The sequence below is a fragment of the Merops nubicus genome, unplaced genomic scaffold (genome assembly GCF_000691845.1).
Source record: "Merops nubicus isolate BGI_N331 unplaced genomic scaffold, ASM69184v1 scaffold31354, whole genome shotgun sequence".
In the NCBI taxonomy this organism is placed as follows: domain Eukaryota; kingdom Metazoa; phylum Chordata; class Aves; order Coraciiformes; family Meropidae; genus Merops; species Merops nubicus.
This window is the reverse complement of record NW_008604042.1, coordinates 1-12734: the sequence shown is the minus strand read 5'-3', so window position 1 is coordinate 12734 and position 12734 is coordinate 1. Positions and strand designations below refer to the sequence as shown.

Here is a 12734-nt window from a genome sequence, read left to right as displayed (position 1 = left end):
GCTGGGGCTTGCTGGTTGTGCTCGTTAAAATCCAGTCACCGCCAACGGCGACGTGTGCTGGGGAGAGCGGCCTCTGCTACGTGTGCATCTTTTGGCTTTAACCCAGCAGCACGAATGGTGCAGTTCTGCCCTCCCGTGCGGAGGCGGTTACCGCACCCCCCGGGCCAAGCCGTCTGCACCTTCTCCGCAACTCCCAAATCCGTCGAGCATTACTCCGCGGCCTCGGTTCTGTCCCCTCCCGGTGCCGTCTCCGTTCCCAGGCTCTCTGCTCGCGTTACGGGCTGGGGAAGGTGCGGCCGGGAGGGAGATTCCTGTGGTAGCCCAGCAGCACGAGGGCGGGTGGGGCCTTCTGAGCCCGTGCGCTTTACCCCGTTTAGCTGAACAGGAATTCCAAAAGCGCATTGTTCGTTTTAGCTGCTGCAGGGATTTGCTCGGTACGACTGCCACGCTTTAGAAGTTAGGTGCAAAAACATAGTTGTACCTAAAATTCAGCCGATATGCAACTAAACTATGTTACTTGGTTTGTTCCCAATGACTGCAGGAGGTAAAGGAAGCATTACAAAGATCAGTGCGACCCACAGTGGCAGATTCCTCTACTGTGACATAAATGCACTTACCTAAGGTAACTTAGTCAATAACTTCCAATTTAACTAAAACACAGTTTTAACTTGTGAAGAGTCGTACCTGCATGTATCACCGAGGCCTCCTAAAGTGCCCCGTGGTTCTGTCACGTGTGGCTCTGCATCCCAGGGGTAGGCTGCAGAGCAGTTCTGGAGCAGTCTGGACAGAAGCCATGTTCCAAGTACACTTTTATTTTTTGCTCACACACCTTGATACAGCTAATTCACAAAAGAAACTCACACCGTGTGAACTCTGTACAGCTGGTATGTGTTATTTACAGTAACTGGTTGTGGCCGTCCCTTTGCTTGTCCCTCAGTTTCCCACAGTAGTGAGCTATGGCAGCTGCTATCATCAGCCTTTCTCTTTATTTTAGCCATTTTCTTTCAGTGGTAAAGCTGTAGCTCTTGTTATTTCTCCAGGTTCTCGTTTACTTCAATCAATTTGGAAAGTTGTTTTTTTGGTGTGAAATAAACAGAGGCAAAAATCTTGACTCCAGAACATTTCAGCAATTTGGCTGTAACCGTTTACTGTATTTTAATTTCTCAAGGACTGTTATGGGTGTGTTACAGTTTTGTTTTTAAATCTAAGAATATCTGCTTGTCGATGAGCATAGGGGCCAGTAACTTGTGGAGATGAGGATGACCCAAGTAGCAGTAGTGTGACTGAGTACATGCAGTTTATACAAGTCAGTGTTGCATTTCTTTAAAAAAATGCAAAACTGAAAGACCATCAAATTTTAGAGAAACAAAAAGCAAACTTAAACTAAAAATTAAAAAACTGAAAACTTTGAGGAAGATGTGATGGTTCTGGGCTTCTGGTCTGGTTTTAATGTAGTGGTCAACGGAATCAGCAAATGCAAACTTCTCGGGGCTGTACCCCAGCTGGCTCCGGGCCTTGTCTATTCGGAATGTGTGAGTTATAGAAATGTTCTGCACCTACAGAGCAAAAGAGTCAACATACAAAGATATGAATACATAAGAAATTCAAACAAGTCTGTAAATAGTATCAAAGTCACATGTAAAGGAAATGTAAAATAAAGCATATGCCACAACATTACATCAATGTCCTAGTGACATATGTAATATTATTTTTGAAATTGTTCACTCAGAAGGACAACCTTGAAAGCCCAAAGCAGTAAAAGCTGCAAAGCAGAATCTTCTGTGCGTTGTGTGAGAATTAAGTGTTGTTTTCAAACACTTTACCTCGTTTCTGGTCAGCAGTGGGGACAGTTCAACAAATGGCTTCAGCATCAGGTGAAGGTATTCCATCATCATGGCTGCATAGCAAAAGATTTCTTCTTGAGATAAGAACAGTAAATTGCTATACCATTGTGATTTTGGTGTATCTGGCACTGTCTTTGATAGTGAAGGATAATCATGCAGCTAAGAGCTCAGGGTACTGTTACTAACACCACCAGCATTACTTGCTCAAAAAAGCCTGGATTTAATCTTAATACTTCAGTCACCCTGAATTAAGGTGCTTGTGTGAAAAGGGTTTGGAGGGTTAGTGACAGGTCTAGTGAAAAGATCATGAGAGTTCATAAAAAATGTGCTAACTACAAAATACTCAAAGTTGGATTCTGTTTTAGCTGCACATGGAGTTTGACTCTGGAAAGAGAACGAGACACAGGAAAACAAGAAATTTACCCATGCAGCAAAGCAAATAATCTTCAGTGTATTTCATGAAGTCATGGATTTTTAAGTTTAACTTTTTATATTTGTATCACTAACTCCACAAAGTTATACATCTGTTAAGTCCTACATAAAACCTGGTTTTGTGGGACTTAAATAACAGATCATCCTGGTTTCAACACATTGCATAGAGTTGAACTTCACCCCTTATTGCTGCACACTAGATGAGAGCACAGCATACTATTTTTATACATGAAAACTGTGGGCAAATTAAAATAAAACATGATATGGCAATAAGAGTAATGTGGACAGGGAAGAGAAATGTTGATAAAATATTTTTACCTGATCCATAAACTAAGGAAGTAGGAATACGTATCCATGGTTTACTGCAACCTAATCTTTCAAACTGAAAGAAATTGTTTTGAAAGAGTGAAAATAACAGAAACCTTAAACAAGTTTTAAAGTTTCACTACAGAAAATATTACTGGAAGTATCTACTAATAAACCAGTAAAACTCATCATCACTATTACTATCTGAGTTTTCATTTTTCAGTGGATTTCTGTTAAATGGCACATGCAGACAACCATCATTTTCAAGTGGCAATCCTAAAGGAAAAAAAAAAATTGATTGAAATGCCACAGTGTGTTGATATCTAATCTAACATTGTGACATATTATGGGTTTGAGCCCATTATTGACAATAAAATGATCTTTTGAAAAGACTGTGTATTACACAGTAATAATTAGCTTTCTTTTTTTTTTTTTGGTCCACCCAAAATAGCTACCATTAACAGATGCATGCCCAAGAAATTAAGATAATGGCAGCTCAGAAGAGGACACTGGTTTAGTTGGTCCTTTTGTCTCAGTGAAGACAGCTGCTTTAAGGTAATATTTTAGGTAGGCCTTGTTACAGCACAGGAATTAAGCCCACATTCAGAACACAACTCATACGCCCAAAGCAAACATACCAACTGGAGCATGCACACAAAAGCTAGAGTTGTATACAGTGAAAGAAATTTGTAGTTGGAGATAAAGTATATGCTGCACATACAAGTGGAGTTAACCATTCAAAAAGGTTGAAGTTTTCACCATCATTAATGAAATACACCTGGCCACTCTGTTAAAGAGGTAGAGAAGAGACAAGTTAGTAAAAATAATACTGCATATGTATTGACTTCTTTTTCTTCATCTCACTCCTTATGAACTGCTTAAAAATAATACAGCAGTATAAGATATGCATAGATGTACACACAAGTCAACAATCTGTCTACACGTGTTTCAAACAGGTGCGTTAATGTGTGCCGTGAAATTGGTGGAGAAGTGGTTTTGTGATTAACATGCTTTGGTGTAAATTACTTACTACAGACATGCAGATACCCAAGGGCTACACTGCCTGTACAGAGGTGACCCAAAGCACTGCACGTGGGGCCACATCAACACCTACTGGTCAGGCAGTGGGACGTGTTCTGCTCTCGGGCAGAAGAATCGCTGAAACCCGTCAGACTCCATCTGTGTAATGAAGGCATGAGTTACCTCTTTCCTTTTTGATCTTAGGGTTTTAGAAAAAGTAGTATAAGCTACTTTGAAAATCTTTCTAATACACTTCAAGGGTTGTGCTTCTAGGTCAAATAAAAAGCTGTGTTTACATGGAGGAAAATGGTTGCAACTATTTTTGAAATCTGTGAGCCCAAACAAAATGCGCTTCTATTTGTCTGCAGTACAGGAAGAACCAATTATCACAGGTTAGAACATTAAGCCTGGATCTGTATACAGAGGAACAGGGGATAAATCTGCCCAAACTTCCAATTTAATTTCCAACATAACAAACATTCTTCGCTCATCTTCTAGAAAAAGCAAATATTTGACTACAGAAATGCAAAAGTGGAGATCATGGAACTGAATATTCCAGCTCTTAACACGCTGCACAGCAAATGCTGCCAGGTTCCATGCTGTTCATAGCACACTGGTTAACCAAAACCACAGATAACAAGGTATGCTAAAGGAAGGACCACAACACAGACATTAACTGCTACCACAGTAGTTACTGCAAAATAGGATACAGTGTTAGGATCCACTGCCAAATGAAAACTGTGGTGCTTTTGTTGTTTACTCACAGCTATGTAGTCCTTTTCAGGGGTGAGAGCTTCAGCAGCTAGAATCTGAGCTTGTACAAGATTGTCTGCATGCACCCAGTTCATTTTAGCAGAAGGATCCCCAAACTTGAAGCTTAGCAGACCTCTCTCAATATTTTTCTGTAGACAAACAAACATGAAACCAAAGCAAAATGGGCTTTAAAATTAGGTACAGTGCACTTTCTCATCCAGATAAATGTAGATTTATCTCTATTTAAAAAAATACATTAGCAAATTAGAAAGAATCAAGAGTAGTGCAGAGAGATCAAAAAATACTGCTCATGAGAAAGGAATGGAGAACATCTTGAACACAATATGTACTGAATTTACAAAAAATACAAGTCTGTTTTAAGTATAAGTAAAATACAGTATGGAAAGGTAAGATACAGTTCTGAATGGATCAAAAGTATTCACAAAATTGGATCAAATTTAACAAATAGCTTGGTTGGGAAAAAATGGAAGGTTATTCTAGCTGTTACATTTTTCATTTAACAGGTGCAGTTTAGAAACTGCAAAATATGACATAATACTTCAACATGGGCTCATAACAAACTTAAAATCTTAAACGGTAATTTTAAATTACTGTATTTGGGGAAGGAAGGCTAAAGCAAACATCTCAGATATAATTAAAATTACATTTGCCATCCTTAAAAATGATTGTATTTAAAAGATGATTTAGGTTTTGGCTGACTTCAATATCATTTCCTACCTCAGATGCAAACTAAAAATACTTATTATGTTGTAAGGCTGAATCTTTTCGTTTCTCAAAGCTGTGTGTAACCATATGGTACAGATGCTTTTAAAATAACTCACTGGTATCATTCTACAGGGGTCATATTCTAAACACTGTACTAGTCCTGCTGTTTAAGAGGGAGCAAGTGAAAATCAGTAGAAAGTGAGCACCTGAGCTATCTGCCTTTCAGTAACCTATTGCACCAGGTACAGGTGCTTCCAGCACCATAACTTGTTTCATTGGACAGAGAAAGCTGTTCACAGCTGAGACTGGAAAGAAGATATTTTGCTGTATCTCTTTTCATTAATATTTTAAACCATTTTGTGTAAGTTGCATGCAAAGAGACATTTTAAATATCATAGATTGGTCTGAATCTTATGGTAAGCATTAAATTATAAAGCTGAACTTACACGTGTTTGTATTTTTAAAAAAAAGGCTTTTAAAATGTACCATACATTCTTTACATATATAATATAGGGCCTGTTAACAACAGTTATAATATCCTCAGCAGACAACTGAACTGTTGAATTGCTGCCCAATGAGAAGATCAGTCAATTTATAAAACAAGCAAATTATGCTGCTGTATATCATAGAAAATTCTGCTGATTAAAAAATTAAAATACATACTGCTAGCCTTGGCAAGTGTCTTTGCTCTTCTGGTCCATAGATTCCTGGTGGGCGAAGAACACACGTATACAGTATTCCACCTCCTACAAGAATTAGTAAGATCATTCTTACGTGACTTCCACTTGGTGACATTATATCTTTGTTTGCATGAACCAAAGACTGTGGTATCAGAACTTACTCTGAAATAAATTAACTTTACCATCTTAAGAAAAGCCCCAAACGTACCAAAAGATGTTGAATTAGTAGTTGGATATTAAGTTTGCAGAATTAGAACATGCAAAATATCAAGATCAGATTCAGAGAAGTCCTGCCAGCATAGCTGGATTCCTAGAAATTACCAGAGATTTCAAAACCTTTTTCTAACCCGTCCTTTGTGCCAAGGCAGTGAATGAGCATGCCAGCTGTGGTGATGGGCCTGCTGAAGTGAGCAAGTTACGGATAGGAGAGTGTGATGAAACCAACTAATCTCATACAAAATTATTGATGGGAAACAGCAACTTGCTACAGTACATGATAGAGCTGAAAGGTTCTCAACAAGTAGGCACAGCCAGCTCCCAAGAGAACTGATGTAGGAGCTCTTGATCATTTCTGTGTGAGAAAGTACAGACCGTGAAATGCTGGGGTCTGAACCCCGAGCCCCGAATTAAGGTTGACATATGGGTGATTCCCACAGCCCTTCATACAGAGGGGGTGAGTTTGCCTTATAGCTTCCCCCCAGGGTGCGGCCGGCCCTGCAGGGAGAGCCAGAAGGGAAATGAGCCCCAGGGGTCCTGCACTGAGTTGACAAAGGTCAGGTGTCTGCTTGGGGATAAAAGCTGGGACCACTTGCAGGGAGTCAGGAGTGTCTGTCTGTGGAGTGCACTCCCCAGAGCTTCCTGGTTCAGGGCAGACCTCCTGACTCTCCCTGGAGCTGGGCCCCGGTCAGTTCAGACCTTTGTGAACGCGGGCTAGACAGGTGAGAGTTGCCATGTGGGCACCTTTCTCTTATGTGTTCAGCTTGCTGGTCTGGCTGTTTCCCATGCCAACTGTGGGCAGCCTCGGGTCTCTGTTTGTACCACCTGTTGTGGGCCGAGTTACATCCTTTGTGGGATCATTGGGGGTGGTGTCATTTATGTACCAGCTGATTGATCTGTTTGTACCCCCAGTGATCATTCATGGAATGTCCTTCTTGTCTACAATACAGTCTGTGTATTGGTTCATCTTCCTGCTGGTGGTGGTATCATTTTTGTTGGGCCTGGTCATTGGCAAAACAGACCATCATAAAAATCCAATCACTTCCCAAGTGTATCAGTTGGCTGGTTCATCATCCACTAATAACTGTTCCTAATACAGTTCTTAATAGTACTTGACAATACAAAATACTCCATCCTGCTATGGCACAGGATCAAAATGGGATGTTTGGAACACTGACTGGTTCTAATTTAATTGACAAATGCAGAACTGTATTGCTTCTAAAATTTAAGAGGATCTTTGATGTGAAGAGCTGCTGAGGAAAGAAGGAAAAACATTTTTATTTTGTAAACAGAATCATTCTGTTGGGATAGAATGTCCATCAATAACTTTATATCTCGTTATAGCCCTTGCAAGTGAAGAGTCTTATTTTCTGCAAGTTGTCTACAGCTAAATTTAGCTCAGTATCACTTGGTCACATAGAGTCATGTTGCACTTTACATTAATTTGTTTTGCACAGGTAGTTATAGTATCTCACAGGTGAGCTTAAGTATTCAAGTGTATAACTGGCTTCCTCAACATGGAAAACTTTGGGAAGCTCTAATAAATAATTCCAGGCTATAAGTATCAGGTGGCTTCCTCAGATTTTAATGTATAACTTGCAAGGGAGGGGGGAAGCAGAGAACAATTTAATCAGCATTCATGTTTTACTTATGTTGCATAATATGGTGACATTAAACACTTGGTTTTGTTTAATTTATAGCTGTCTTCATCTTATCAACTAACATACTAAACTCATTGCTACCATGCCAAAACCTTTTATGAACACTGTAGGAACTTAAAAACAATTTTTTTTTTAATTTTTTTTTTTTTTTTAATTGAAAATCTTTTAGCTTGTGAGGGGGGTAGATAACTTGGTTTCATAATTGCTGGACAAGCTTGTCCACTAAGGACTGACACAGGATACAGGATGTTAGTGAGGAACAAGAAGAGGAGGAATACATTCTACTATGAATCCATGCTAAAACAAAAGTACCTGCTAGTGGAGTTCCATTAGCTGCCAGTATCATTTGTTCTGCAATTGATTTGGTTCTGGAATAATGATCGACATGCTACAGAGAAAAAACAAATATGTTTTTATCCATCCTTGAAATGACAGGTTGTCTCTACCCCAGTAGCTTTATTTAGCAGATGGCAGCAAACACCTCAAAATACAGAACCCCTGGGGTATTAGTTTAGGATGAAATGTGCATGTTGGAAAGGTAAGCAAACATTTTTGTCTGTGCAAATTGTTAATTAATTTCAGCACATTCGAGAAGCAATAAATATATGTATGCTTTGAATGCTGCCAAGAACGTAATTGATCACTGCTTTGTAATCTGGATTTCTTTTCCAGGTAATGGAAAAGTCAAACCCCAAGTTTTGAAGACATTAAGATTGGTCTAAATTACCCTGTTCACTTTCTTGTGGCACTGTCCTGGAGAAAACACTATTTTATATATTATTCAAAATATTATTTAATATTTTCTCTGTCCATCTCTACTTCTTGAAAGACTGTGAAGTACCTGATGGCAAAAGGAGGGACACAAAACCCAACTGTGTATGCAAAGCACCCAGAAGTACTTTTCTCTTTTAATTAAATGAAATAAATCCATATAAAAACTGGCTGCTTTTCAGTATCAGCTCTACATTGAGTATACATCATCCTCAATAAGGGAGAAACAGAAAAAAACACATAAATAATAAATGGCTGAAGAGGCACCAAGGCATATAACACAATCCCTACGTCCAGGTGGAATTTCACTAATGTTCACAGGACACTGTGAGTTATTTTCCAAAATCAAATCCTCAATAGGAAAGAAATACATATTGCAATGCATATAAAACCCATGAGTCAGGGTTGTGAATAGCATCTACAAAGAGTATAAAGGATGTCTTCTTTCTTGTACCTGGATTCTGGCATCAGGCAAAACAGAGCCGTGAAAACTCCAGGATTTTTCAGAAACAAGAAAGCAAAGAGGAAACTTGAAAATACCTATTTGAATACTACTGAAATACCTTTTCAGCTGGAAAATATGGCACAGTTTCTTCATCACCATCTTCAATAGGAAGCCCTCCAAACACCACATTTACTGTACTGGTGTATATCAGCCTAGTGATGTTCCTTTGTTTGCAGGCTGCAGCAAGGTATAAAGGAAATTAGTTTAATGAAAATTAAACAATATGGCAGAAAAGTTTGTATGACCTTTTTCTGAGAAGCTGTCAAATCTTTAAAGAGCAAATCCTTCCATTATATGATTGTGTGCTTTAAAGTGCAAAGCACATTTAAAGGGAAGATGTCCATGCAGAACCAAGTGCTCTGTAATCTGGCACATCCTGATCTGGATGCTGGAGCTAACACCAGGCCCCTGGGAAGGCTGCTACTAGCCTGCTGAGATGGGCTTCAGCTCTAGACAGGCAGGTGGCCAGACATCCATCTGTGCCAAGGGCTGCCTGTGCACAGGCTACTGGACAGCAGTGAGGTTTATTGCCCCAAAATACACATGGAAATAGTGAACTCCTTTCATGGATATGGATTCTGACATCAGGTCAAACATGGTTACAAAATGCTGAACTACTGTGCTGCCTCATATCATACCCCATAGCAGAACTGAGCACAAAACCCCCCCAATGACATTTCCTCATCTTGTGTCAAAAATGGGAAATATTTGGTAAAACATAGGGTGTGTGAAAAAAGCCAGCTGGCTTTTTCTAAGTGATATAATATTTTGATATACTGGACTACCACCCAATGGCAAGGTTAGATACATACCATCAATGACAAATCTTGTTCCATGAATGTTTACAGTTTCAATCTCTTCTCTGTGTAACTAGGAAAATAAAGAAATTGTGCAATTTCTGAATAATATGCTAAATTCAGTAGTAAAATGTTATAAGTATCCCCAAATAAAGTTAATGAGCTTAATGCTTCAATTATAAAAAAGATAATTTAGACAGCTGTTTCAGATTTCAAGAAGTCAACTCATTATTTTTAACCTGTGCCTGTATTTTTACAGACTAGACTGCTCGAGGCAGAGAATCACAGTGCTTCTAAATGTGTATTTCCAGTAATTACACATCTTGCAGCATTATGTTAAATATCCATGTTTCAGTAGAACTTCAATGACCAGCTGCCACTACCTGAGTGATTCCAATTACATAATTACACTAATTACATAAATCATGCCTCAGAGTCCTATATCAAGCACATCCTTACAGCTTTTTACCCACTAATGGCAAATAGTTAGCCATTGATATAATTTAATAATATAAAACAATTTATAGTTTAGTTCAGGTTTCTTTGCTCCCAGTGACCTTAAACCTAGGTTTTCTATGTGAAAGGTCTAGGGAAAGTGGAAAGATCAGGGTTTTGGAAGGAACCAGCCTCCCTTGTCTTTCCTTTTGCCTTCACACTATTTCAGAACTCTTCAATGCCGTTTCCAAGTCAAAAGCACTCCCAGGGTGCTGCTGGAGCCTCTAATGGGGAGGAAATAATTTCACAACTAGGAAAACAGTACTGTGAGCAGACTGCTTGCAATTAGCACACCAGTTTGCACAGAGCAATTTACCAAACCACGGTTTGGGCTTCAGGCTCTCAGGACAATGTGAGTGGATAAAATCTAACATGCAGTGTTACAGCATCAAGCCTCTTATCCTCAGTGTGGGCAGTCACACAGAAAAAACACAGGATGATTTGGACTTACTTGCTCTCTTCCTGACATTCCATATGAAGCTACATGAAACACACAGTCAGCTCCTTCACAGGCTGCAAACATGGCATCGTAATCCCTGATATCTGCCTGTAATACATAAGACATTTGGACTTGAAATCAAACTTTGTATTTGTCATATAGCAGGTTAGCACAGAAAGAATATATACATATAATTGTACTTTGTGTACATCCTGGGACTGAAATCTATTTTCAGTACTTGCCCATTTCAGTACTTGCTGATAATCACTTTTCTATCATAAAACTCAAAAGGACATTCATTAAGCCTCATAATACCCTTATGTTCATTCTACAGGTGATTAAACCAACGCATAGACTAGGGCAGTGACTGTCCTGAGGAGCACTTCAGAGTCAGGGCATGAAGGTACTCTGTGCTATGCATGACAGGTTTCATTGCTTTCCTTATTTCAGATACACTAAAATCAGCTGACCACAAATCGTGGGATATTCACACAATTACTAAAATTTGGAGTAATTTTCAATTAGGTATCTGGATTCTGTGAAAAACTAGTAAGACATTCTGGAAAAGGCAAATCAACTAACTTTGACTGTTGTGAAAATGTAATTTGTCATACCTGGATACACACTACTCCATTGGGAATTTCCCAGATAGGTTTGTGTATGTCATACAGAACAACAGAAGCTCCTGCACTGGCAAGAGCACATCCCAGCTTGTATCCAAAATAGCCTCCACCTCCTGTCACCACTGCTCTCATACTTTTTGCATTCAGTGCCCCAGCATTTCTGTTCACTTTGGAGTTAGAGGTTTGGCGCCAGGGTTTTGCTACTCCACTCAGTATAAGTTTTCTGTCAGTGAAATGCTGCCTTCCATTATGAGACACAGGTAACAGTTTCTCCTCCTCCATGTTGAAAACTGCTCCATAGCGCTCCTGGATGCAAATGATTCCAGTGAGTTTCATGTTAACAAGCTCTGCTCACATCAGCAAAGTTTGACTTTAACACAACCTGTTTAAGAGAGATAAAGACATAAGCAAAAGACTAGCTACCAAATTTCCAGATTTCAAAGATTTCCTTTAAAAGACCAATTTAAATTTTCTATTTAAATTGCTTAAGAGTTTGTTGAATTGTAATTTTCACATTTTACAAACATTTAAAATGCCTGTGTCCTATATTAAAGACAGCATCCTGAAAACAAGGGCTGCATGTTGTGGGCTAAACGTTTATTTGCAAAAGATATCCAGAATAATAAAGAAAATACTTAAACAATTCCTGTTCTCCCTAATGCAGAGAACAAGAATTCAAATGTTTTCCACAAAAGGGTCAAAATTAAGAGTAACAATACAGACTATAACTTTTAATTAGCAGAAGAGAAATTGCTGCCTATGCAAAACACATCTCCTGGTCTTAGTTCAATCTGTTCTGGTCTGTGTGAGCAGGCCAGAGATGACCTTTACAGGCCAGATAGGATATAGGGCCATACCTGAATTCGAAATCCTGAACTGTGAGGAAAACTCTACAGATTAACAAATTGCATTTAAGTTTCTGTGCTTAAAAACCAACCAAGCAGGGTCAAGGGGAACATCATCAGAACAAAACATCTCCTAGGCAAAAGAAATCTTTAATGCTTCTTCCACTTGTCCCTGTTTATCAGCAGGTATATGAGAAAAGTGGTATTTTCACCTCCTTTCTAAGTAGCAGCAGCTGAATGTAAATTAAGAAGACACAGTGGTTTTATTGTTGGCCATGGATGGATTTGAGATGTGTGAGGATTTCAGAAGGAAAGAGGAATGCCTGATACTTTATACCTTGGGGTGTGTCAGAGAACAAGGCTATCAAACCCCGTGCTTTGAGGGGAACGAGAATAAAGTAATTGCTACGTGATAGAAAGGGTCGATGGGTACATTAAGAAAAATGTAATAATGGACCATTTATATCTTAAACACGGAGGTTCTTTCCCGTCTGTGCAACGGCCGAGAGTTCATCACCGGCTGACAGGGCACCTGGAGGCCGTAGCTCGGGATTTCCTTGGTTACTCCCGTCCCTTCCCCGCGGCCCGATAAAAGACCAGAAGTTACCCGAGCTCCTGCCG

General features: G+C 39.3%; 1 protein-coding gene across 1 annotated transcript; it reads right to left on the bottom strand.

Moving 5' to 3' along the window:
- Positions 1–1307: 1307 nt before the first annotated feature.
- On the bottom strand, positions 1308–11653 carry LOC103771596 (putative short-chain dehydrogenase/reductase family 42E member 2). The gene is made up of 11 exons (XM_008938898.1): positions 11260–11653; positions 10658–10753; positions 9727–9784; positions 8973–9091; positions 7951–8026; positions 5745–5827; positions 4367–4504; positions 3304–3369; positions 2595–2658; positions 1824–1897; positions 1308–1556 (listed from the first exon to the last, which is right to left on the bottom strand). The coding sequence occupies exons 1-11, from the start codon at positions 11602–11604 to the stop codon at positions 1308–1310; spliced, it is 1368 nt and encodes a 455-aa protein (XP_008937146.1). The 5' UTR covers positions 11605–11653.
- Between the last annotated feature and the right edge of the window lie 1081 nt (positions 11654–12734).

What these genes read in the sequence shown, in the direction of transcription:
- LOC103771596 (XM_008938898.1), bottom strand. Translation starts at nt 11,604, where the DNA reads ATGAAACTCACTGGAATCATTTGCATCCAGGAGCGCTATGGAGCAGTT. An exon ending in CTGAAAAGGACTACATAGCT is followed by an intron (nt 3,370 to 4,366) that starts GTGAGTAAACAA and finishes CCTCTTTAACAG; the next exon opens with AGTGGCCAGGTGTATTTCAT. An exon ending in TTCCTTAGTTTATGGATCAG is followed by an intron (nt 1,898 to 2,594) that starts GTAAAAATATTT and finishes TTTGCTATGCAG; the next exon opens with CCATGATGATGGAATACCTT.